Source organism: Juglans regia, chromosome 16 (genome assembly GCF_001411555.2).
Source record: "Juglans regia cultivar Chandler chromosome 16, Walnut 2.0, whole genome shotgun sequence".
Lineage (NCBI taxonomy): Eukaryota > Viridiplantae > Streptophyta > Magnoliopsida > Fagales > Juglandaceae > Juglans > Juglans regia.
In genome coordinates this window covers 18,259,077-18,283,634 of record NC_049916.1, presented here as the reverse complement: position 1 = coordinate 18,283,634, position 24,558 = coordinate 18,259,077, and the positions used below count along the sequence as shown (strand labels likewise).

Here is a 24,558-nt window from a genome sequence, read left to right as displayed (position 1 = left end):
AAATATCTGAGAAATGTTAGCTCAATCAGATATCTTTAAGTTTAGATGTCTCATTTGTATCTATTCCAGATTAGTGTGCTTGTGTCTACCTCTATGTAGAAAGAAAGCATTTTATGCATGTATGGGGGAGCCAATAAAAAAGAAGACATATTTCTAACAATAATACACTCGTTTTCGAAAACAATCGCAACAAGTTCTTACATGTATAGAACAGTTGGGTTAATCCAGCCGTCCACTCATAGCTGCATAACTGTAAATATTAAAAATGGTGACCAATATACCATAAAATCCATGTAAGGAACCAAAGGGGGGAAAATGAGAATCAAGAGTCAAGAGAACAAGTAAATAAGGAACACTGACAATAAATGTATCCTCAATCATTAAAATATGATTCCAACCATCCCAATTGTCCAGTTCATAGGACGAACACTGAAAAACAGCTTGTCATTCTTTAAATACTCATATACCTTCCAAATTATACAGAGAAAAAAATGATTACTAGAAGATAGCTTATGTGATAATGAATATTCACCCAAAGTGAGGTATGCGCCCAAAAGTTGTTACTGTATAATTTCATAATATTATGCAGTAACAACTTCATAAAAGCTTTTTCTAGTACAGTTCTTTATAATTCGGCAAGATAAAACAAAGAACAGCAATGGATTTTTGCTGATAGATTTATTTGAAAGTTTTCTCAGCATAGAGCTAGTTTACCTCCACCATCAACACCGAGGGCAACAGGGCACAATCCTATTTTTACCTACTGCTGCAGATCCGCTAGAACGAAGATATTTTGGAGGAAGGGCAGATCAACAATTTCCCTCATGGTTTGTGAGGTTGGATGGCCTTTCAGTGTGTTAAAGATTATGATTTACAAGCACATTACTTTCTTGCTGCTTGTGGTATTAGTGCAATCTACTGTTTCAATTGGAGCTGATTTTTCATTAGTTTTGCATTAGTTTTTCATTTTACGTCCATTTGTAGGTGTTTTATGTACATTATCTTAATATTCCAGTAAGGAATTCTTAAAATTGATTTTGCCTTTAGAGGCAGAGAGAGAGAGAGAGGAGAGGGAGCTCATGGAGACATATTGAGTACTTGAGGTGTTGTCTTGTAGTTTGAATTTACTCGCCGAACTTTATTCTTTGGCATCGAAGTCTCTTGACTTTAAACACTGATAAGCATACTCCAAATGCGATTTTGTGTAATATTTCATGAATATCACTGAATAGCAGCAAATTTTACTTTTGTGTTTAATAACTACTTTTTTTAGTTATATTGTAAATTCTGAGTGCAAGTAGCGGTTAGGAGATGAACTTTTTATAATCTATTATTCTGATTAGTTATATTTGCAAGAATGGGTGAGGACGATCCTATTCAGTCTCACCCATGGAGGGAAATAGCTTAACCTGAAAATCATAAAGATTGATTGTCTTGCTCAAAGTTATAACTGTTCGGAGAGAGAAGGCATTTCTCAAAATTGCAAAGGTATAAGGAATTGTACCGACGAGACATTGTAAAAGTCGCTTGCTTTCAATTACAAACAACATAACTTGCAGAAGTTAGCAGAGGTAACTTCTATGAAAGCTTTATAAAGGAAGATAGGGAGGGCATCTATGAAAGCTTGATCTAGGCCAGAATCATGAAGATGAAAGAGTTGCTGCAAACATATCTGGGTATCTGTTGGATTCAATAATTGGTGATGAAGATCTATGCTTTGTGAGAAATCTAACAGGCAAGTGAAGGAGACCAGATACGAAAAAGATAACGGATAGGATAACTATGATAAAAAGAATTGCTGGGCTTATTTTACTTCCAGATGATGATGGAGTTAATTGTTTCTGGTTATCATTATTATGGGGCACAGATAAAGAAGAAAGTGGATGATAGAGGGGGCTGGTGAGAAAACCCTCTCTTAGACTGACTTTAAACTGAATCCAAGGCATCTTAGGATATATACATACTAAAGACCACTAGTTTCCTCAGCTACCTTAGATCAAACACATCGTTCCCTATAGAAAACCTCAAGACAAAGTTTTGCTCGCTTCCTTCGAGATCGAACCCACTCATATATTGCGGTAAACTAGCAAAATTCATATTATCTCTTGCACACAAGAAGCCCAATACAGTTTAGTCAATAATATGCACAAAAAGATATATACATTGGACTCGGACTCGGATTTGCAAGGTAGGTAGAAGAAACCGACGGTCCAAGCGGCACTGCCGGCATGGAGCTCACGGCAGCGCGCCGCGCATGTTGGTGGCTGGGGATCACATTTCGCACACCCTGTGCATGGTCAAAATCTAGAACTTGAAGTACTGGACCCAAAATCGACAAAGAATGGGAAAAGAAATAGAAGGCATTCTACAAAACTTGTAGTGGACCCAAAATCAACAAAGAACGGGACTAAGTGAATTATAGCGGGAATAATATTTTTTCGCCAAAAAATAATTTGGCCAGGGATTTGGGCTGGGTAGATTCGGCCAGCCAAAACCATGATGGCCAAAATTGCTGTACACTTGCCTAGTTTGATGTAGATATTTTTTAAGTAAAGTAGTTAAAGTTTGGCAAAAATTTAAGTATGCCTAGTTCACTTCTAGTGCTCTAAAGGTCTCACATTACATCTTTAAAAGTAAGAAGAGCACTGGGTTTTACACCTTCTAACCAACTTTATTTATTGTATATGGAGACCAAAATTCACACTTCAAAAGACATAACTTTGTAAAAGAAATAGACTTGAAGAAACTAATTAATATCTTGTACAAACAAAAAAGGTGAAAACACAATATTATTATAAAACTCATAATCAAAAGGAGATCAAGTGGTCAAATTATAATCAAAAGATTATAATTCAAGTTTATTTGTTGGCACCATCGTAGTCGTGAACTACAGTACTTCATGAGGAGTGTATCAAATCAATACAATGCCAAACCTTGTTTTTTTTTTTTGGCATTCTCTCATACATAGAGAGAGATCATGAAAAAAAAGAAGACATAATAAACTATGTTTTATTTCGCTAACATTAATGGGAATGAAGGATCCCCTGCCCAACTGACTTCCAAAGAAAGAAACATCATCATCGGATTCAGAAATTCTGCTTGAAAAATGACATTCTAGCTGCTGCATGCATATTAAGGATGATGATCTTCATCTTCTTTAGAATTCTCAACCTTTGAGCTTGACAGAAAACAACATATTTATAAAGATAAAAGGTTCAAATATCAAATTAGTATCATCAAGGAAGCTTTTCATAAATAAATATAAAAAAAAATCAAATAGATAAATTGTATTTCTATCTTTCCAGACTACAAACCATCCGGCTCACTTGGCTTTCCCTTTTTTTTTTTTTTTTGTGTGATTTATGAGAATTAAGTGTTGCTAATGTGAAAGGATATACATAACTATCTACTTGATTTTCTTATCAGCTTAAACTTTTAGGACAAGTAGTGATTTCATATGGTATCAGAGTAGAGAACATTTTAATTAAGTTTGAAACCTGACTCTATACTTCACCCAACTAATTAAATATTCCACTTGATGGTCCTAATTATTGGGAGGAGTCTGACCCACCTTTGACTCTGAGGGGGAATGTAAAATAATATTCATAACTACTTATCTCTTCCCATTAACTTAAGTTTTTAGGACAAGTGATGATTTCACAGCTAAAAGTACCAAAGTTTGGAATACTTATATATTTAAACTATTTAGAGTGTTAATTTGGAGAGTATATTGGTTACTTGTAGTAACGGATTATTGCATTCAAAGATAAAAATTCATGGTTTTGTAAGTTGAGAATATACTTACCATTTCTCTGAGTAACCATTGAGTATCATCGTCATTTGACTCCCAAAGCCGAAGTGTGGTGGTATTAAGGTCATGCTCCCAATGTGAATCATCTTTATATTTTGTTGCTTGTACTCCTTTCAGCTTTGGTGTACTTAAGATTCCCTGACAGAAAGTCTTCATCTCGGGACAACATCTCACAATTACTCTCTCTAAAGATGGGAACCAAAAGGAAGAAGCTCCAGAGCAAAAGTTTGTGAGGTTTGGTAAGCCATCAAGTTCTAAGTATGTTAATTTGTTGAAAGTAATCGCCACATTTGCTTCACCATCCTCCATTGCTACAATTATTGTAATGTTTTTGCATTTTCTTATAGTCATTTTGTTGAGTTGCAGCAGAGTTCTGGCCGTTGAAGATGTAACTAAATTGATCAATCCATGACAGTTTGATACACTTAAATCTGTCAAATTTCGAAGAGATACCGTGGATGGCACTAAAATTCTCAATTTGTTGCATTTCAACACGTCAAGAATTTCCAAATTATAAAAAAGTGGGCATGGCTGGGTGTCTTCTTTCCACAAATGTGCAAGCATAGGTAGAGATTCGAGCAATAGTCGTCTTAATCGTGGGACTATCATAACTTGTACTTCAGGATCAAGAAGTTCATAAGGGAATATTTCCTTCCAGCCACTATCATATACTTTAAATTCCAACAGATTTGGCATTCTTGTAAGAAAAGATGGAGCAAAATCTGGAAATTTGCTAGGCCATATGGCCATTCGATTGAAGTGCAATGTCAAAATCTCCAAGTTGGGGAACGTAGACTGTAAAGGAAAAACATTGAACAAAAGAGATGATAAGAGTTAGTATTCAATTCCTTGAAGATGATAAGAGCTAGAATTTATTGGAATTAAATACAAAAGAGATTGAGTGAAAGTTTGTTGCAATGGAAGAATTGTCAATATATGAAACTTAAACATTTAGCAGTTCTTATGCGGGGATTAATAATTAATTTGTTGGGCTCGAAGACACACAAGAATAATTAAAGAGCACATGTCCGAATACTAATAATATATATATATGCAGAGAGAAGAGTAGTTGATAAGATTGTTTACCTCCTTAACCACCACAATGGGTTGTTGAGTGCAACTCATGTTGGAAAAATTTGAAACCAAAATCCTGTTCATGAGTATTTGTTGAGAACGCCACAGTTGCAATTTTTTCAATGAAGGCCATTCCAAAGTATGCTCCCCTTCCAAAATCCACTTGAGTTTTGGCAAATTATAAAGTCTAACTTCAGTAAGTGTAGGTAACAGTACAAAATGAGTGGCTGCTCCAGATCCGTCTTCCGTCATCCCTGACTTTAGGGCTATTAAAGCTACCTCTAACTTTTCAAATATACTTTCTAACGAACTGCACCTTGCTATACTTAGAGTACTTAGACTTTGCATGAATGTTGTTGTAAGTAGATTAGATTGAAAGACGTGCAACAACTTTTCACAAAAAGAAATCCACAAATCTTGAATGTTGGAAAAGGAAATGGCGGAGACTTGATCCTGCCATATAATTTCCAACATATCCATGTGCAAAATGCTCAGACTCTCCAGGCTTGGGAATGAGAGCTGTAAAATTCATAGGGAACAGATCGTTAATATATACCCCATCCAACATAATAGAAATAACTAACCAATTAAGGAATAATTAATTGATCTTTTTGGTTTTGCGGCTTATATACAGTCATGCAAAATTTGACCATTTTACAATTAGCGGTGGAATTCATATGCTTATAATTTGTTACATATACATACGCACGCACATGTTTGTTACATAAGTAGAGATACATGTACTTATAATTTTATTAATAATTTTACGTATACAATTTGTTTTTTGTTAGTTTTTTTTTTTAATTCAAATTTTATAATTTTCAGTATATCAATAGCTGATATGTAGAGAAGTACTAAATTTTTTATAAATCTTTTTAAGTACAATTAGCATTTTTCTTGTTGCATAATATATCCAAGCATATGAATTTTGCGATTGAGTCTAATTCATATGCTTAGATTTTTTTGTTATTTAATAATTTCTTTATGAACTTGATATATAGAATAATGAGATTTGAGTATTCTTTATTAATGATTAATATTGTAATTAAATCTGTAGTTTAGAAAGATGAATTAATCAAAATAATTTTATAGTATTGGCATCTAAAATTCATTCCATTTTGATAAAGATCACATGATCTTCTAGTAGAAATCTTAAGAGAGCTAACTAATTTAAGTCTCTTTACCTCATCCACCAAGAAAAAGGGTTGTTTAATGGACTGCCTCGCTTCAACTGTTTCTTGAAAGTTCACAACTCCAGCAGCAAATATCTTAACTTTCTTGCATTCATAGATCCTCATCTTTTTCAGCATCGGCCATGTTGAAACATGCATTCCTTTGTAAAACCACTTGAGTTTACGTAAATTTCGAAGATACAATTCAGTTACTCGAGGGAACACCAACCTTGCTACAGCTTGATCTCTTCCTCCTTCATCTATAACAATTTCCTCGATCCCACAATCATCAATATGGAGTATTTTCAATTGTTCCAGATTGCTAATGACTGAGGTTGGAAAGAAACTTTTCAAACTCCATACGTGCTTTATCTTGGGTAGACCCTTCATAGTTAGTTTTTTCAAGCTAGGGAAGGCAACCTGTAGGATTAAGTTCGTTGTATCAATTAAAGACGCCGACGTTAAAAATATGAAATTCTAAACTGGGGAAAGAGTATAAACTAGCACAAATTTGGAAACAATGGTTCCTTCAAAAATCAATATAGTCCATCTGTCCATGCTATTAACACTGAACAAAAATATGCCAAACTCCATATTTATGGAGTGATCTTTTTTTCTTTTTATTTCAAAGCCAGCGTAGAAAAATCCCATCTTATTTTTTCAAATCTAACTTTTATGAACTAAGACTAAGGTGTGTCTTCAGCCACAACCTCAGTAGAGGAATGCAATTATAATTTTGGGGCAAGCAATGCCAATTGGCCCACATGCCACTGGCGTTGGGAATTTTTATGATTGATAGGGTATATATGCTTTGACACATTTATATAGACTCGTGTCGATGCGTTGAATGTTTTCTAGATAAAAACTGTTCGTTTGATCTACCTGATGATGTAGAAGTGGCATGTGAATATCTTGGTTGCCCTCCATAATGATTTCTCCGCAATCAGTCATGAATGAATTTTTTGTGCTTAAGAAGCTCACGAGCTTTGGAAGATAAATCAGCACCAAGGTATGCAGTTTATGAAATAATATTGTATCTCCATCTTCTTCTTCTTCCACGACTATTGCACCCATGTTGTTGCAACTTCTTACCTCCAATTCTTCAAGTAATGGAAGGCCCCTGGCAATGGATGATGAGAAGACATATCTTAATTTATTACAGCTTTTCACCTCTAAAACTCTCAAGTTATTAAAGGATGTCACGCAAAGTTTTCCGTGACATATTTCTTCCAAACTAATCATATTTTCAAGAACCAACGTCTCCAAGGTAGGAAACGCAATAACTAGTGTCCTCAAGTTAAGGATATGCTTGATCTCACCATTATTTTGGATCTGGAGATGCATAAGTTGTTGAAAACCTTCTTCATCTATTTCAGGTATAACACTCTTAACACCATCCAACTCATCTAAATGAAGATTTTCCGTTCTCTTTAATAGCATTTTGACCCAAAATTCCAATTGAAAGCTTGAATTCAGCTTGAGTTTTAGTGTTCTTGAGGACTGATCAGCACTATCAATCCAGTGCCAGACATCTCCTATGCATATTGTGTATCTCTCCAACTTTTTGAACACTAAATCTTTCGGTAGATTGTTGGCATCTGGAATTTGTATCTCTAAAGTCGTCAACTTTGACAAATGTTTGAGCTCAGCAAGGTTGACATTTTTTCTTTCATCATTGAGACATTCATCCTCCCATTGAACAAAGCTGTTTCCCATATACAACTCTTCTAATTTGACCAACCTTGATATGACATTTGGGGGAATCATTTCGAGTTTGGAACAATTCCTCAAATCTAACAACCGCAAATGAACCAACGACCCTATTTCTCTTGGCAATGTTGAAATGTCAGAATGAAGAAGACTAAGAATTAATAAGTTCTTGAGTTCTCCAATCCCAGATATGTCTCCCAACACACATTGAGCCAGACATAATGTTTGTAGGTTTCTAAGATGAAGAAGAGACGAAGGAAGTGATGGAAGTTGCATTTTCGTCATGTCTAAAACATTGAGCTTGTCCATCCCTTGGAAAAAAGTGTCCGGTATCTGCAAAGAACGATCTTCTAAATGGACATAAAAGAGTCTTAATTCGGGACATTCCATTTCATTGGGAAGTTGATCGATATCTCCACCAAGAATAGAGAACGCTTGACATCTTTTGAGTGAATCTACATCCGGCCATGCTTTTAGCCCACCACTGTCTCTCATGGCTAACATATTACGATGATTTGATCCAATTATTGTAGCGACATAACGAACAACATCATGCATGTAAAATTCCCCAGAGGTATTCGAACTTTCAAGTAGCAAACAAGAGTCTTGTAGATCACTAACTAAACTATCTAGTTTGTGTCTTGCTTCTTCCAATGTAACAATATTGCGTTGGAATAAACCCCAACCGAAACCATATTTCAACAAGTCCTGATAGTAGATGTTGAACTGGCCTACTAGAGCGCAAAGCAAAAAGAGGGATTTGAGCTCTTTATCAGCAAGATGATTATAACTCAGCTCTATGCAAGAATATATGGGTGACACTATTTCTGGGACGTCTACAGGAGGGGGTCTTTTTAGTTGCAACTCTGCATCCTTCCATATACTCAAACTCTTACCTTTTAATGCCTTGGAAACTGTTGTAAGTGCAACCGGAAGACCTGCACACTCTTTAGCTACCTTAATAGCTACTTCTCGCACGTCACGATCCTTGACGGAATCACCCGCCATCTTTTCAAATAAGTTCCACGCTTCTTCTTCTCCTAAACTCTCGAGTTCAAAATTCGCTTCGGTTCCCATCCCATTAACTAATACATCTCGATTTCTCGATGTCAATACTACTTTGCATCCTTCAGAAGGAATTCCTATGTCCTCCAATTCAATTGGCTTCCATATATCATCCAGGATAACAAGTAACTTCGCGTCTTTTGTTGAACTCTCTCGCTGTAGATCATTTTCTCTTCCGATTTCAGTTTGTTGACGATGAAGCACTTGATTTAGCATGACCGCAATTTGTTCTCGAATTCGACTCAGGTCTGGGTTCTCTGTGACAGCTGCCAGAACAACCCCATGGAATAACTTTTCTTCCTTGGCTCGCCTCTCAATTTCTTTCATCAGTGTACTCTTTCCAACTCCAGGCATCCCCCACACGCCAATCTTGTTGATATTAGCATCTCCCAATTTCTCCATAATTCCGTTCACAAGTGATGTTCTCGAATCCAAGGTCACATAATTCTTGACTCTTGTAGTCACCATATGATCTTGTGCAGCAGGAAGAAAGCCAACTGTGGTGAAGTTTCCATTTTCAAGATGTTTAACAATATTTCTCACCATCTTATTTGCTTCTCGGCTTAATCGATGTCGTTGCTTCAAGTTCAGGCATGTCGCGTGAGAGCTCCTCCCCTCTGCTTTTTCTTCACCTTCACGAAGTATGCTAGTGGCCGAGTTTGTAATTGCATCAAACTTTCCCAACCACTTGCTAACATCAGAATAAATTTTCTCACCTTTTATTAAAGCATCATCAACGGACTGTTGCCACCTCTCTTTAGCATCTTGCAGCTTCTCTTTCTGATTCTTCAGATTTTCCATGTTTTTGCTGTAGTGAAATGAATAGCATAGCCACCGTCCAACTGGTGCAACAGTGTACTCTGCTATTTTCGCTGCAATTGAAATAGGGATACTTTCCATTCTTGTTCCAATGGATTTTTGCCTCTTTTTTACTTTTTATTTTTCGATTATTTTTCAAAGTAGACAAAATTAGAAACCAACAAAAAGAGAAGTAGAAACAGAAGGAGATCAAAGGATTTCCTTGGGAAGTGAAGATACAGATCACACAGAGTTGGAGTTCACCAAGGAAAGATAAGAAAAGCAAAGACGAAGAGAAGAGGAATGCAGCTCTCTATACTTTCAGAGTTTTGCAGTGAGAGGCAAAATGACTTCTCCATCAGCCTAAGGAGGGCGTGGCTTTCATTCAACAAGATCAGTGAAGTACCCAACCACCAATACACTTCCAGGAAGAAGAGAGAAATTAATGACTGACTTGGTCACCCAAATTCCACATTCCACGGCGTGTGGTGAGCATTCAAATTTGTAAGAAAACCACGAAAAGCATTTTTTGTGTAAACATCAAGATTGAAGTGGAAATGATCTTATCGACTGTATGACTGTTTATGTTTTGCTAATATTAATTAATGTTTAATTAATATGTTTAGTATTAAAAACATAACTTCTTTTAATTTATATAAATAGATAAATTATTCTTATTACAAATATAGAGATAATACTTATTCTAATTTATAAGAGTTTATACGAGTGAAGTCGAATTTTATGCAGTTGAATCGAATTTTAATATATTAATTTAGCTTAATTCAAAATTGACTATGCCGTCGAGAAAAAAAATCAAACACCAGCCAGAAAAGAAGCATTTACGACAGAGGAGCCAGCTGTGAGATAATAAATAATGAGTCACAGAGGAGCATTAATTACTGCATAATGAGTTCCACCTACATATCTACTACAACATTTTATATTATACAAGAAAAGGCTCCATTAATTTGGTAAGATTAATATATTTGTCCAACATTTTTTTTACTCTTCATCCGGATGAATTTATGTATGGCAATATATATTAGCAACGCTAGCTGTTATAATAAGGAACCCAAATTAGCTCATAACTTACATTCATTCAAAAGTTTTTTTTTTTTTTTTTTTAAACATATTTGGAAAAGAGAGTTTCAAATTGTAAACCTCTATTTTAAAAATTGGAGATTAAATCAAGCTTCATGGCTCAAAAGTTCAAACTTAAGACTTACATACTGGTCTCCAAACTTTAAAGAATCGATCTATACCGCACCAAAGTATTTCTCCTCTAAACTACAGATCCTGTCCATCCAAGGTTTTATCATTTAAAACACCCCTCCAATCTCTTTCCCATCATGTGTCCCTACCTACAGCACTGACGCTTCCTCTTCGTATCTTTGGGTGTGTCGCCTACGTGTATCTCCACAAAAACCAGCGCAGTAAACTTGATCCATTGCACGTCGGTGTGTGTTTTTGGACTATGATATCCATCAAAAAAGATATTGTTGCTATGATCCTACTAGCCGGAAACTCTATGTGAAAAAAAAATATATTTATATAAATATATGAATTATTCTTATTATAAATATAGAGATAATATTGTACTAATAATAAATATAAAATTATTCTAATTTATAAGACATTATAAGAGTAAGGTCGAATTTTATGCAGGTTAATAAGCTAATTTAGCACACATCTCGCTCTCTCCCTTTTCTCTCTAGAGCAGTCTCCACTTAAAAAATCCAGATCAAAGGAGAGGGGTTGAAGCTTTGGCTCCTCCCTCCCTCCCTCCTCCCATCCTCATCTCTCTTATCTCTTCTCTATAGTTATTTTTTTTTATTTTCTAATTTTGTGTTTTTATTTTAAAGTAGGTTGAAATATCGATCTATTATATTTCGAAACCCAATAACCACCACGCATCCCACTAAAAGATTCTTAAGACGTCAATCATTCAGAAGAAACTCGTCGAACGGTCCAAAATGTGCATTTGACATTCACGCGTCACTATAAAAAGAGTTCTATCACATATCGCCACTACACATGGTATTTTTGGGACGAGGGCATCAGTTTCTTTGTACTATCTTTATAAAGTTTGTATGTACATATATATTAATGATTTAATTAATATGTTTAGTATTAGATACATAACTTCTTTTAATTTATATAAATATATAAATTATTCGTATTATAAATATAGAGATCAATACTAATAATAAATATAGAGATAATATACTAATTTAGCTTAATTAAAAATTGACCACGTCGAGAAAAAAGATAAAACACCAGTCAAAAAAAGAAGCATATACGATAGAGGAGTAATTATACGACCTGCAAAACAGGTGGAGCCAGCTGTGCCGGTGCGACACTAAATAATGAGTGAAAGGGGCGGTACATTTATATTTTTCAAAAGCAGTCTCATTAATGGTGACACTTTTGAAAAATATAAATGTATTTATTGTTGCACAGCTGGCTCACTTGTTTCTGATAAAATTGTCGGTGGAGCAAATTATGAAACAAACGAAGTTAGGTACAACAACAGTAATTAATAAGAGAAATAATATTTATAGTCGTGAGTATATAAATATTGTATAATTATATTAAAAAATATAAATAAATATGAAATTTATATAAAGATAAATAAATTTTTTAATAATAAATCTTATTTTTTTTAAAATGACTATATAATATTTATACATTCTACGATTATAATTGACAATAACCGTGTCCATAAAATTGAACTACTGTCCAAGTCTAAAAATTAATAGGCTTCGTTTGGATGACAAACATCTCTCAACTCATCTCAACTCATCATTACAATTTTTTCAAATTTCAACATAAAATATAATAAATAATTCAACTTTTCCAAATTTTAAAATAATAATAATATTAAAAAATAATATTTTAACAATATTTTATTATCTCAACTCAACTCAACTCAACTCAACTCATTTTAACATCCAAACGCAACCTAAGTTTGCTTTGGATATTGATATAATTTGATAGGATTTATTAATAATAATATTTTATAAATTTTATTAAAATTAATTTATATATAAATAAATTAAGATATATTTTTAAATATATAAAATTAGTCAAAATGAATTTAAAATTTTTACGTAAAATTAAAAAAATAATTAATCTTATCAATAATTAATTTTGAAGTAATTAAATCTACTCCAACCATCAAAGACAGCCTATTACGTAGTGCGTTTATTTGTGCACATCGATCACGACTATAATGGAATCTTGTATGACTAGATTTTAAAATTGTAAAAAACAATACTTTATTGCACACACCTCCTATGTATACATGATTTGCTGTATAAATATACAAAGTTATTAACTAAATTAGTGAAAATAATATAAGGAAATTGGGTATAAAAGGACACACAGCAGACGTTGGTAGACAGCTAGCTTCTTGAATTGATACACAGCTGCTATGCACTTGATCTTGTAGTGAGCTGTCACCAATTATGAAGAGATTCTTGACTTTTGTTTTAGCAGATTTATCAAGTCCTTTAGTAAGATCATTCTCATTGAATTAGTTAAAAATTAAATTTAATAAAAATTTAACTATTAGGTCAGTAATTTGTTTACATTGAATTAGCTATATTCCAAATATTTGAAATATAGTTACAGTAATATCTAAACTAATTTTTAAATTTAGAACACACTATTCATTCATCAAATCCCTTTTATATTATTTCTTTCTCTCTCTTTTTAATATCAATTATTTCTCTCTCTATTTTAAATGACAATTGAAAAAATATAATTAGAATACAATTACTAATTAATATATAATATTATGAATAGTAAAATATGATAAAATAAAATAAATTCATAATTAAAAAAATTAAAAAAATTTCAAAATTATTAATTACTCATTACTATATAATGAATAAATGGATAATTCAATTTGGAGATTTGATGTGAATAGTCAAAGTTAAATTCATCTTAATTATTTTATTGTCATATAATGAAAAAATGACTATTCCAATGTAGAAACTTATGTGAATGTAATAGCTAAATGCTAAATTCATCTTGCATTCATCAAAAATGTACTTTAACTTTAACTAATCCAATGAGAGTGCTCTAAGATCACTAATTAATTAGTAATAGTTTCTTCATTTCCATCTTTATTTTTAAATTTAAAGAATATATTTTTAAATTCATCTTAAAAATACAGTGATTCTATCCCATACAACACCTAGAAGGGGGTGAATAGGTATAGTTCAAATTTTTTTGTCTAATAAAATATAAGACAAGTAAGTAATTAAAAGATGAAACAAATCATATAAATAATCAACATAGAGATTTGATCACGAAGTGAAAACTCATTTAAAGAACGTCTTCAAATTCTAAAATCACTCCAGGTGTAAGCCACCACCTAAAATTCACTATAGAAAAAGTTTATTACAACTAATTTAGAGACACTCACAAAACCTTTGTAGTTCCTAAACTTGGCTTGCAACATCACGAGTGACCCACTCAATCTCTACACTCATGTAGTGTTGGAACTCCGACCTTCTATAACTTTCCATGAGAACCTCTCGATCTCTGCATCAATAGTAGCTCCGAAAACCTTCCAGACAGTCAACATGTCCACTTCGATGGACTTTGAATGAGATTTGATCTTGAGTGTGGTGTGGTAGATATGTGTTTATCCAAGAGAGATTCACAAGGTGAGGAAAATGTTTCTCTCTTTGGCTCTTGAAACACTTTGGGTTTTTGCTCTGTTTTTCCACACCAAAGGAAAAACCAAAATGTTTCCTTTTATACCAATAAGGAAATAGGCGCTCAAATCTAAGAAAATTAGGTTTCCAGAACATTGGCTCGAGCGAAGTGTCAAGCGAACTTAGTTTCGCTCGAGCCAAGTCAAGCGAACTCTCTGACTTGAATGTAACTTGAGCAAAGTGTTGAACCATATCGAGCGAATTCTCTGAGTTGAAGTTCGCTCGAGCCAAATGTTGAGCCAAGTCAAGTGAACTCTTTGACTTGAATGTAGCTTGAGCGAAATGTTGAACCATGTCGAGCGAACTCTCTGAGTTGAAGTTCGCTCGAGCGAAATGTCGAGCCACTTCGAGCGAACTCTCTGACTTGAGTTGGCCCTCCCTTTTTCACTTTGACACACTACTCACTTGTTACAACATAAGTTTACACAGTTTTTTACAAGAATATGCCAATTAACTAATTTTTCCCTCAACAATCTCCCCCTTTGACATTTCTGTGACAAAAACTCTAACCTATACATAGAACCTAGTCCTAACACACCCAAAATAGGATTCTCATTATTCAGGCATATAGTCTTGAGCACATTGAGATATTTCTGCAAACACTTAGCAAAGGGTTAAACGTACCAACAACAACATGCAAGAAATAATCTCATAAGTATAAACAATGTATGTAGCACAGTTTTCATAAAAGACTTTTTATTAAGAATTAAATCAGATATTGAGTTCAATTTAGACAAATAATAGCAACACGAGCAGCATGTGATACAAAAAACAAAAGCTGCTCCCCCACAAAACAAAACAAAAGCTGCTCCCCCACAAAACAAAAACAAAAGCTGCCCCTACAGCTTTCTTGCTACTCCCCCTACATCTATACCACTCTCCCTGAATATATACTACTCCCCCTTTTTGTCATAACAAGCCAAGGGTGTCAATGATGTCCATCACTCTGACTGACTGCCATCATTCTCATTACGGAGGAGCTCCTCAATGTTGTCGAAGCGTTGTGTGACATCTTGTCGGAAGCCATCAAAACTAGCCTAAAGACGGACCATATAATCCAATAGCGTCTGTAGACTAGGCTCGGTCGATGGAGTCGGGCCTGGAGATGTCGAGGAGGATGGTGCGGAGCTCGAAGGCCGAGTTCTCGTCGGCTGAGAAGCTAGTGCCGGTGCCGGTGGATGCTCAATATCTAAAGGTTGATGGGCAAAGTGAGCACGACTGAGCTGCATGGTCTTACGACCAATGTTAGCCTTGAGAAAAATCCTTAACTCATGAGGAATAAAGGGGACGGAGTGGGCCATGGCAATCCGGGTGATAACACAAGGGAAAGGAAGTCCAGTTCGGACTTTGTTTGACCGGAATGTCTCCATAATGACCCGGCAAAGATGACTTCCCAAATCAATGGAGACGTCATTAATCAAGGCATAAAGAAACAGTGTCCTATCATACCCGAGATCACAATGATGAGCAGACATGTAGAGATTAGTCAGGACAATCCGATTAAGAATGAGGTGGTTAGGTGGAAACTAAACCGTGTGCAAAGGTACCCAACCATTCCAAGTACTTGGCCTCCCAGTCAAGCATTCAACAATGACTGGTAAGCGAGGAGCATGAGTGGTAAGATATGGATAGACCGGGTCGGAGACCTGAGGAGCATTTAACAAGTCCGCCACCATGGAATGAGTTACTTGAAAATGGATGTTCCAAAGACTTACCTCAAATGAGCCATCATCTGAAAAGTTGTGGATATTTGAGTAAAACTCCCTCACTAACTCCTCAGCAGGAGTGGGAAGACCAATGATCAATTCAAGCCACTGGCGGGATTCAAAGATACGATCTCTTGTGTGACAATAAAGCTGCAATTGCAATTTTCCATAATCTCATTCAACATGATCGTACTAAACATGTGGAGGTAGATCGACACTTCATCAAAGAAAATCTTGAAGCAAAAACAATTAGGTTTCCATTTGTGAAATCCAAAGATCAATTGGCAGATGCCCTTACAAAAGCTGTATCGAGCAAGGATCTCTACAACTCACTTGACAAGTTGGGCATACGAGACCTCTATGCATCAAATTGAGGGGGAGTGTTGGGGTGAGTTGTTATTGTAAACAATCAAGAGAAATTTGAGGCATTTGAAATATGTAACATCCCGTAAATAAGGGTAGTTAGCGTGAGTCTAGGAGACAGATTTGTATAGCAAAGATTTGTTTAGGTTTTATTCCTTTGTAATGCATATAACCTACAGAAAAACATATGAAGAGAATAATGAAAAAAGAATTTTTGATAAATAGTGCTATATGTACTTACAATTTTACTTATAATTTTAAATATAAGACTCATTTTATCAGTTTTCTTTTGAAATTGAAATTTTAAATTTTAAATTTCATAATTTTCAATATACAATAGCTGACATGTGAAGAAATAAGTATTTTATAAATTTTTTTTAAGTACAATTAACATTTTTCTTTTGTTTTATAAAGTTTGTATATACTTTCCTCAGCAGTAGGAATAGACCATTTAGGAAATATAGTGGGTTGTATAAGAGAGTTTACCTCTAGTTGTAATCCAAACTGTGGAGAAGCCTAAGCAGCTTTTATAGGTGTTAAAATGGCAACTAGGAACCAATGGACAAACATCATTCTTGAAGGTGACTCACAAGTGGTAATGTCAGCTCTAAAACAACCACTTCATAATTCTAATTGGCTCACTAAAGGATGGATAAGAGATACCAAATTAATATTGAATAGTCTTGAAAGTTGGAAGGCTATTAAAATACATCGGGATCAGAACTGATGCGCGCATACAATGGCGCAATGGGCTTCTTCAAATGTTTTTTTTTTTTTGAGATATACCTCTCATCAAGTTGCCTGAGTGCATGCTAAATTTTCACAATAAAAAAGATCCACCATTAGATTTTGTACTTGTCTTAGTTTAGTTTTTGGCTTTTGTCTAGAACGGTGGTAACAGTCTGGATAATTTTTCTGTAACTGAACTTTATTTACCTTTTCTTTTCAATGAAGATCTCATATTTTGGAAGAAAAAAAAACTTCTTTTAATTTATATAAATATATGAATAATTCTTATTATAAATATAGAGATAATATTGTACTAATAATAAATATAAAATTATTCTAATTTATAAGACATTATAAGAGTAAGGTCGAATTTTATGCAGGTTAATAAGCTAATTTAGCACACATCTCGCTCTCCCCCTTTTCTCTCTAGAGCAGTCTCCACTTAAAAAATCCAGATCAAAGGAGGGGGGTTGAAGCTTTGGCTCCTCCCTCCCTCCTCCCATCCTCATCCCTCCTACCTCTTCTCTATAGTTATTTTTTTTTATTATTTTCTAATCTTGTGTGTTTTTTATTTTAAAGTAGGGTGAAATGTCGATCTGTTGTTCTTTAGAGCTCAACGACCACCACGCGCCCCACCGCAAGATTCTTAGGACGTCGATCATTCAGACGAGCAAAGAATCTCGTCGAACGGTCCAAAATGTGCGTTTGACATTCACGCGTCACTACAAAGGGAGCTCTATGGCGTATCGCCACCACACATGATATTTTTGGGACGAGGGCATCAGTTTCTTTGTAATATCTTTATAAAGTTTGTATGTACATATATATTAATGATTTAATTAATATGTTTAGTATTAGATACATAACTTCTTTTAATTTATATAAATATATAAATTATTCTTATTATAAATATAGAGATCAATACCAATAATAAATATAGAGATAATATACTAATTTAGCTTAATTAAAAATTGACTACGTCGAGAAAAAGATAAAACACCAGTAAAAAAAAAAGCATATACGATAGAGGAGAAATTATACGACCTGCAAAACAAGGTGGAGCCAGCTGTGCCGGTGCGACACTAAATAATGAGTGAAAAGGGACGGTACATTTATATTTTTCAAAAGCAGTCTCATTAATGGTGACACTTTTGAAAAATATAAATGTATTTATTGTTGAACAGCTGGCTCACCTGTTTCTGATAAAATTGTCGGTGCAGCAAATTATGAAACAAAGGAAGTTAGGTACAACAACAGTAATTGACAATAACCGTGTCCGTAAATATATTTTATGAGTTTTATTAAAATTTATTTAAATATAAATAAATTAAGATATATTTTTAAATATATAAAATTAGTTAAAATAAATTTAATTTTTTTACGTAAAATTAAAAAAATAATTAATCTCATCAAATTAAATCTACTCCAACCATCAAAGACATCCTATTACGTAGTGCGTTTATTTTTGCACATGGATCACGACTATAATGGAATCTTGTAGGACTAGATTTTAAAGTTGTAAAAAAAAATATTTTATTGCCTGCACACACCTCCTATATATACATGACTTGCTGTATATATATACAAAGTTATCAACTAAATTAGTGAAAATAGAAAAATGTTATTTTTATAGTTCATTTTTATCGCTCTATTCTATTGTTATGATTTTTTATTTTTATTTTTATTTATTTCTTATTTAGTGATTAAAGAAATATTTTTTAATAATATTATAATTTTTTTATTTTTTAAAAAAATATTAAAAAATACATATAAAAAAAATTTTTTTTTTACCTATGGGTAGCTTCTAGCGTTAGCTGGCTCTCGTGAAAATAATATAAGGAAATGAGAAATGATATTTGCAGTCGTGAGCGTGCAGTCGCCGTGCAGTCGCTTTGAAAAAAGTGAATAAATAAGGGACCCACCTGAAAAGAAATTAATTTTTTAATAGTGGACCTCACTCTTTTTCAAAGCGACTGCACGGCGTTTGCACATTCCACGACTGTATGTAGCATTACTCTAATGAAATTGGGTATAAAAGGACACACAGCAGACGTTGGTAGACAGCTAGCTTCTTGAATTGATACACAGCTGCTATGCACTTGATCTTGTAGTGAGCTGTCACCAACTCTGGAGAGATTCTTGACTTTTGTCTTAGCAGATTTATCAGGTCCTTTAGCAAGATTACTAATTAATTGGTAATTACTTCTTTATCTTTATCTTCGTTTTTAAATTTAAAGAATATATCTTTAAATTCATCTATATTGAATAATGCATCTATAAATTTTTACATAGCTATAAATAATACTTTTTCAAATTTTAAGAAGTACTATTCATTCTTCAAACATTATTTTATTATTTTTTTCTCACTCCTACTCATTAAAATCAATTTTATAATTAAGATAATTTTGATATATAAAATTTGTATTAAGTTGATAATATAAAGTGGATGTTAATTGTAAAATATATATAAAAAAATAATTTTAGGAAACAAATAAAAAAAAAAATAATAATATTTTATTATTATTTAGTTCAAAGATGCATAAATTAATGTGGGAGTTTTTCTCATATGCAAAATCGTTCTTCAAAAATGATGATTTTGTAGATGAAGGTGCATAAATCACTACCAATGCTCAAATTTAAACATATATCTCTTCAAAATTCATTATAGAGTTTGAAAAAAGAACTACAAGAAATTACTAAAATTAATACTTGAGAGATTTGGATTCAAAGATGAGTTTGATGTGTTGAGATGATTTGTGAATAATAGAATAAAAGTTAAATTATTTATTATATTTTGTGTGAGAATTTGGGAAAGTTATTTTGGAATTTGAAAAAGTTGAATTGTTTATTATATTTTATGTAAATTTGAAAAAATTGTAATGATGAATTGAGATGAGTTGAGGTGGGCTTTGAATCCAAACCTCTATAAAAAAAAAAAAAAAAATCAGAACAATGCTAACTAGAATATTAGAATATGCAAGCCTTTAACAAGTGATGCTTTACATTTGCGGGAGATATATATTTACAGAAGTAATGTTAGGATGTATAAGCCTGTGCATTCATTTTGAAAAGAAGTCAATGCATTGTGCAAGACATATGAGCATCGATTCCATTTTTAAGGAGAATTTCTCAACTAACATACATGCCTATTTTCCATCACCAGAGTCCAAATTACCTGCCTCGCAATCTGATTCTCTATTGTCTATAGCATGTTACCACATCAAAAGAAAATCAATTACAAGAAGTTACCAACAAAATGAAATTCTAGTCCAAAAGCGAAATGAACGTACGGAGAAATAATAGTCATGCACATATATATGAGAGTTTAGAACATAATTCATGAGGAGTACTGCATCAAACCATTACGTACAATGTTGAACTGTTTTTATTTTATTGGCATTCTTTCATGCATATATAGAACTTAGAAGCCACATATAATATAATAGATCAAGCAAGTACCATTAATTAAATATGTATGTTTTATTTCACTAAGAGCACTCACAATGGCTCTTGTAAAATAGAGTTTTCTTCAAAATATAAAGAAATGTTGTTAAAAGAGGACTCCATCAAATCTTGTCACAACAAGAAAACTGGGCAATTGCGGCGCCCAAATTCGCCACATTTACCCCTCGTAATCGCTACTGTAGATCAGATGTGGCGATTTTCAGATCGCCACACGATCGCCACAATCCTAAAGCCATTTCCGCTCTATAGTGGCGAGTTTTAAAAATCGCCACAACTGTATCATTTGCGGCGATTAATTATCGCCACACATGATATAAAAAATCGCCGGGATAAAAGGTTCCCGGGTTCAATATAATCGCCACTACAGACTTATAGTGACGATATATACCGTCGCTATTACCCAATTAGTCGCCGCAAAATAGTTTGATTAGTAGCGATATCCTAAAGTCGCCGCAATGATCTATTTTTGCGGCGACTTTATTTGGCCGCAAATGTTTACATTTTCGCTGCAAAACGCGACTATCATTTGCTACGAACCTTGTTTTCGTCGATAGAAGTATAATTTCAACGGAGACAAATTCGCCGTTATAGATAAGTGGTCGCCGCAAAAGGATGCTTGTAACGATTTGAAAATTTCGCCGCTATAGATATCGTACCGTATTTCCATCTATTACGGCGATAAGAGTGGCCGCAATAAGACTGTATTTGCAGCGATCTGCGAAATTCGCCACTGATGTGGTCATTCAAACGAGTTTTTTCGGCGCTGAAAGTTCGCCGCAAATGTTCTCTTTTAATTTTTTTTTTTTTCTTCCCTGCTCTTCGCCCAGATTCGTTAAATTGTTCCATTTTATTTTCACACTTTCCAGTTTATGTAATTAACACTATTATTCTTATTATTTCAGGTAAGTGAAACAATTTTAATTAAAATTGATAATATTACTTAAAACATCAATTTTAATTAATATTGTTTGACCAACCTGAAATAATAAGAAAAATAGTGTTGTTAACCACATAAACTGCACTTAATGTTGACTTCTAAAATAATATTGTCATATTAAACCCATGCCTTATGATATTAAATAGTTAGAAACAGGAAACATAAATCAAAATATTGAACTTTCGTTATATATGCCTTGAGAAGATGTAGGAACCTAATTTCCAAATCTTGAGTGCACTATTTCCATCTAAGATAATAAATTAATGCAGATCAATTCATCCATTCAGGTGGGGAATTCACATTAATGTAATTATGGGCTATACACTAGGGTGGACCATTCGGAACCCAAAACATTTGCCTTAACTAGTAAATATTGAGAATACATTGTTCAAATATAGGAACTGTGTTGCTTCTTTATCTTTATAAATTATATCTAGTCGCTGTAAAGTAGCAAAATGGGACTTGGGCATGAGGGGTGGGCAGAATCATGGCTTACAAGATTGCATCAATGCCCTTATACTTGGCCGCCACAAGCTGAAATATTTTCATCTCAACAAACACCAATCTGACAAGTGCAAATAAAATGCATCAATTCACACCATTATAACAGTTATATATAAAGGACTAGTTATAAATAACAAAACATTCTCTATTTGTTTAAACCAACATAATCAGCTCTTGAAAGCATGTCACTAAGCAAATGAACAACAGATTTTTTTCAACACTTCCAATATCCAACACCCATAGAATGGACATGCTTTCAAGATTCAAAGGATAAGTTGAAATATTGGAAGTGTTGGATGCTGTAATATTTTCATCTCAACAAACACCTAATCTTATGAACATGATGGGTCCTAAAGGTAAAGGCAATTGATGGTTATGGAGGCCTGGACATATTTAAGTTGTATGCTGTATGCATCCAATGCAGCAGGCATAAGCTAAAGCTAGTTTCACTACATAGCCATTTTTTTTTTTTTTTCCAAAACAGGATGTATGTTTCAGCACACCTACACACGCGGATTAATAATGCTCTTGAAACTTGGAGCCGAGACCCACTTAATGATGAGGAAACTCAGAACAGACATATAAATCAGACTTCCGTTGAACAATCGAATATATAGATAATGTACTTCATATTATTAGACATAAACTTACATACCATAACTTGTATTGCAGCAAAAATGGCGATGGTCTTGTATCTCCCTAGGAAAGCCTCTCACAAGTTTCAATAACTGCAATTAAAAACAGTAAAATGGACAAATTAACATACATGCAAACTTGACAAAGATCTTGGCAGAGTAAGACTGATCATGCTGGACCTGGTTAAATATTATCTTGACTCATCTGAGTATGAATTGCCCCTTTTTCTGATTAGAGTTCTCTTAATTCGTTTAGGACTTTCTTTATATTTAATTAACAAGTGCTGGTCATGCGGATGATGCAGATAGAAACCATCAGTTTGAATATATATATATAGCCATCACAACTTGTTTCCTGTTTTCCATTTAACTTCTTCTTTTGTATTCCTAGATGTTTCATTTATCTATAATCATTTCACATTTTTTTATAGAAGGATGCCATAGATACCATTGTCTCTCTTTTATTACATCCAAGTTCGGTGCCCCCATGTTAAATTATTTTTTCACATAGTTATTTTGGCATTGAAATTGTAAGCTGGCTTAATGTAGTTTAAAGGGGAGGTGATGATGTATCTCAGTTTTTTTGGTTGTGTGCATTGTGTTGTAGATGGTTTTGTTTCTCTGCCATTGGGCAGATTTTCTTCCATAAATTTTTTATAGGGTGTTTAGGAGACTACTTTGGTGGCTGAGATATCTCTCTCCACCCAGATTTTCATTTCATGACAGGAACAAAATTTAATTTCCAGAAATGCAAAGAAGATGTGATCAATGAGGTAAGAAACCGAACAAGCATCAATATAATGGCATATTAACCTTCCGGTGCCTTCAGCTTTACACGCCACTGCATCTATCATCAAAATGCAGCATATAATCTAGGGTCTAAAATCTCTTCCATGTTACACAGATCAAGCCAAGAGGAAACATCTTGTATATATATATATATATGTGAAGTTTAAATTATGATACCAAGAAAAAACTGATGGCAAACTAGCCAGAATTTGCACATCTTCTACTATGTGCGTGCTGGTCTACATGCAACATACAGGGTAAGTAGTCAATTATAATTTTGACTTGGTTCCAATTGCAGCCAGAACTGGGGTTAGAATGCAATTTGAAGCACCAGTCCCAGTTTAGCACCACCGATCAGACCCTTTAGGGAAATTATGGCCTCATAATAGTCAGTGTACAGGATTTGTGTGACTGGCTAGTGAGATGTAATTCTTCATAGAATTATGAAAGAAAGGAAAAAAGAAATGGAAGGCTTAGTTGATTTTGCTCTTGTTTTCAGCTACTAGGCATGCCGAATGTCTTTTGTTATTCTCATGAAATCTGTTGTTGTAGCTGCTTGCCAAATCTTGTGAGTTACCAAGTTCTTGTGGAGAGCATGGATAGTCAGCATGCACACATTGGTCTTTATGCAAGCCGAGATGTGCGTGGTGGTCTACATGCAACATACAGGGTAAAACTTTCACAAAGGAATTGCTTAGGCAGCATCTAAATGTAATGACATATATGATTGATATACACATGCAGTTTTTACATCAGGGATGTAAAAACTGCATTTTCTGTTGATTGGGAAGTCATGGAAGCAAGCAGGATGTTACATGAGAGCTCCTACTTCTGTTTATAACTATGGCAGCCATTTTCTTAACTGATTGTGGTAAGGCTCTTGTGTTTGAAGATTTTTTGTACATGTATTACTTAAGAGTTCCATCAATTTATAGAACTAATGCCACTGGCAAACTACTTTAGACTGATATATCAACATGCCAAAGTACTATTATTTTAGTTTCTTAAGCAATGTTAGTATTTCCATCTCAGATTTCCAAAGTTTCTGATGAAATGATGCTTAAAATGCTCTG

General features: G+C 33.8%; 1 protein-coding gene and 1 pseudogene across 3 annotated transcripts; both read right to left on the bottom strand.

Annotated features, from left to right (window-relative positions):
* The window catches only part of LOC118344816, a 33,408-nt pseudogene extending 31,462 nt beyond the window's left edge, over positions 1–1,946 (bottom strand).
* Positions 1,947–2,773: 827 nt separating this feature from the next.
* LOC108987108 (disease resistance protein At4g27190-like) lies at positions 2,774–10,182 on the bottom strand. Of its 3 annotated transcripts, none has more exons than XM_035686754.1 (5): positions 6,940–10,182; positions 6,070–6,477; positions 4,898–5,404; positions 3,806–4,606; positions 2,774–3,178 (listed from the first exon to the last, which is right to left on the bottom strand). In XM_035686754.1, the coding sequence occupies exons 1-5, from the start codon at positions 9,730–9,732 to the stop codon at positions 3,167–3,169; spliced, it is 4,521 nt and encodes a 1,506-aa protein (XP_035542647.1). In that variant the 5' UTR covers positions 9,733–10,182; the 3' UTR covers positions 2,774–3,166. The 3 variants fall into 3 exon arrangements, with proteins under 3 accessions (XP_035542647.1, XP_035542646.1, XP_035542645.1); XM_035686753.1 differs by having other exon boundaries at positions 2,774–3,171; XM_035686752.1 differs by lacking the exon at positions 2,774–3,178 and having other exon boundaries at positions 3,187–4,606.
* Positions 10,183–24,558: the final 14,376 nt, after the last annotated feature.

What these genes read in the sequence shown, in the direction of transcription:
- LOC108987108 (XM_035686752.1), bottom strand. Translation starts at nt 9,732, where the DNA reads ATGGAAAGTATCCCTATTTCAATTGCAGCGAAAATAGCAGAGTACACT. An exon ending in CCTTTTTCTTGGTGGATGAG is followed by an intron (nt 5,405 to 6,069) that starts GTAAAGAGACTT and finishes TGAATTTTACAG; the next exon opens with CTCTCATTCCCAAGCCTGGA. An exon ending in CCATTGTGGTGGTTAAGGAG is followed by an intron (nt 4,607 to 4,897) that starts GTAAACAATCTT and finishes TTTCCTTTACAG; the next exon opens with TCTACGTTCCCCAACTTGGA.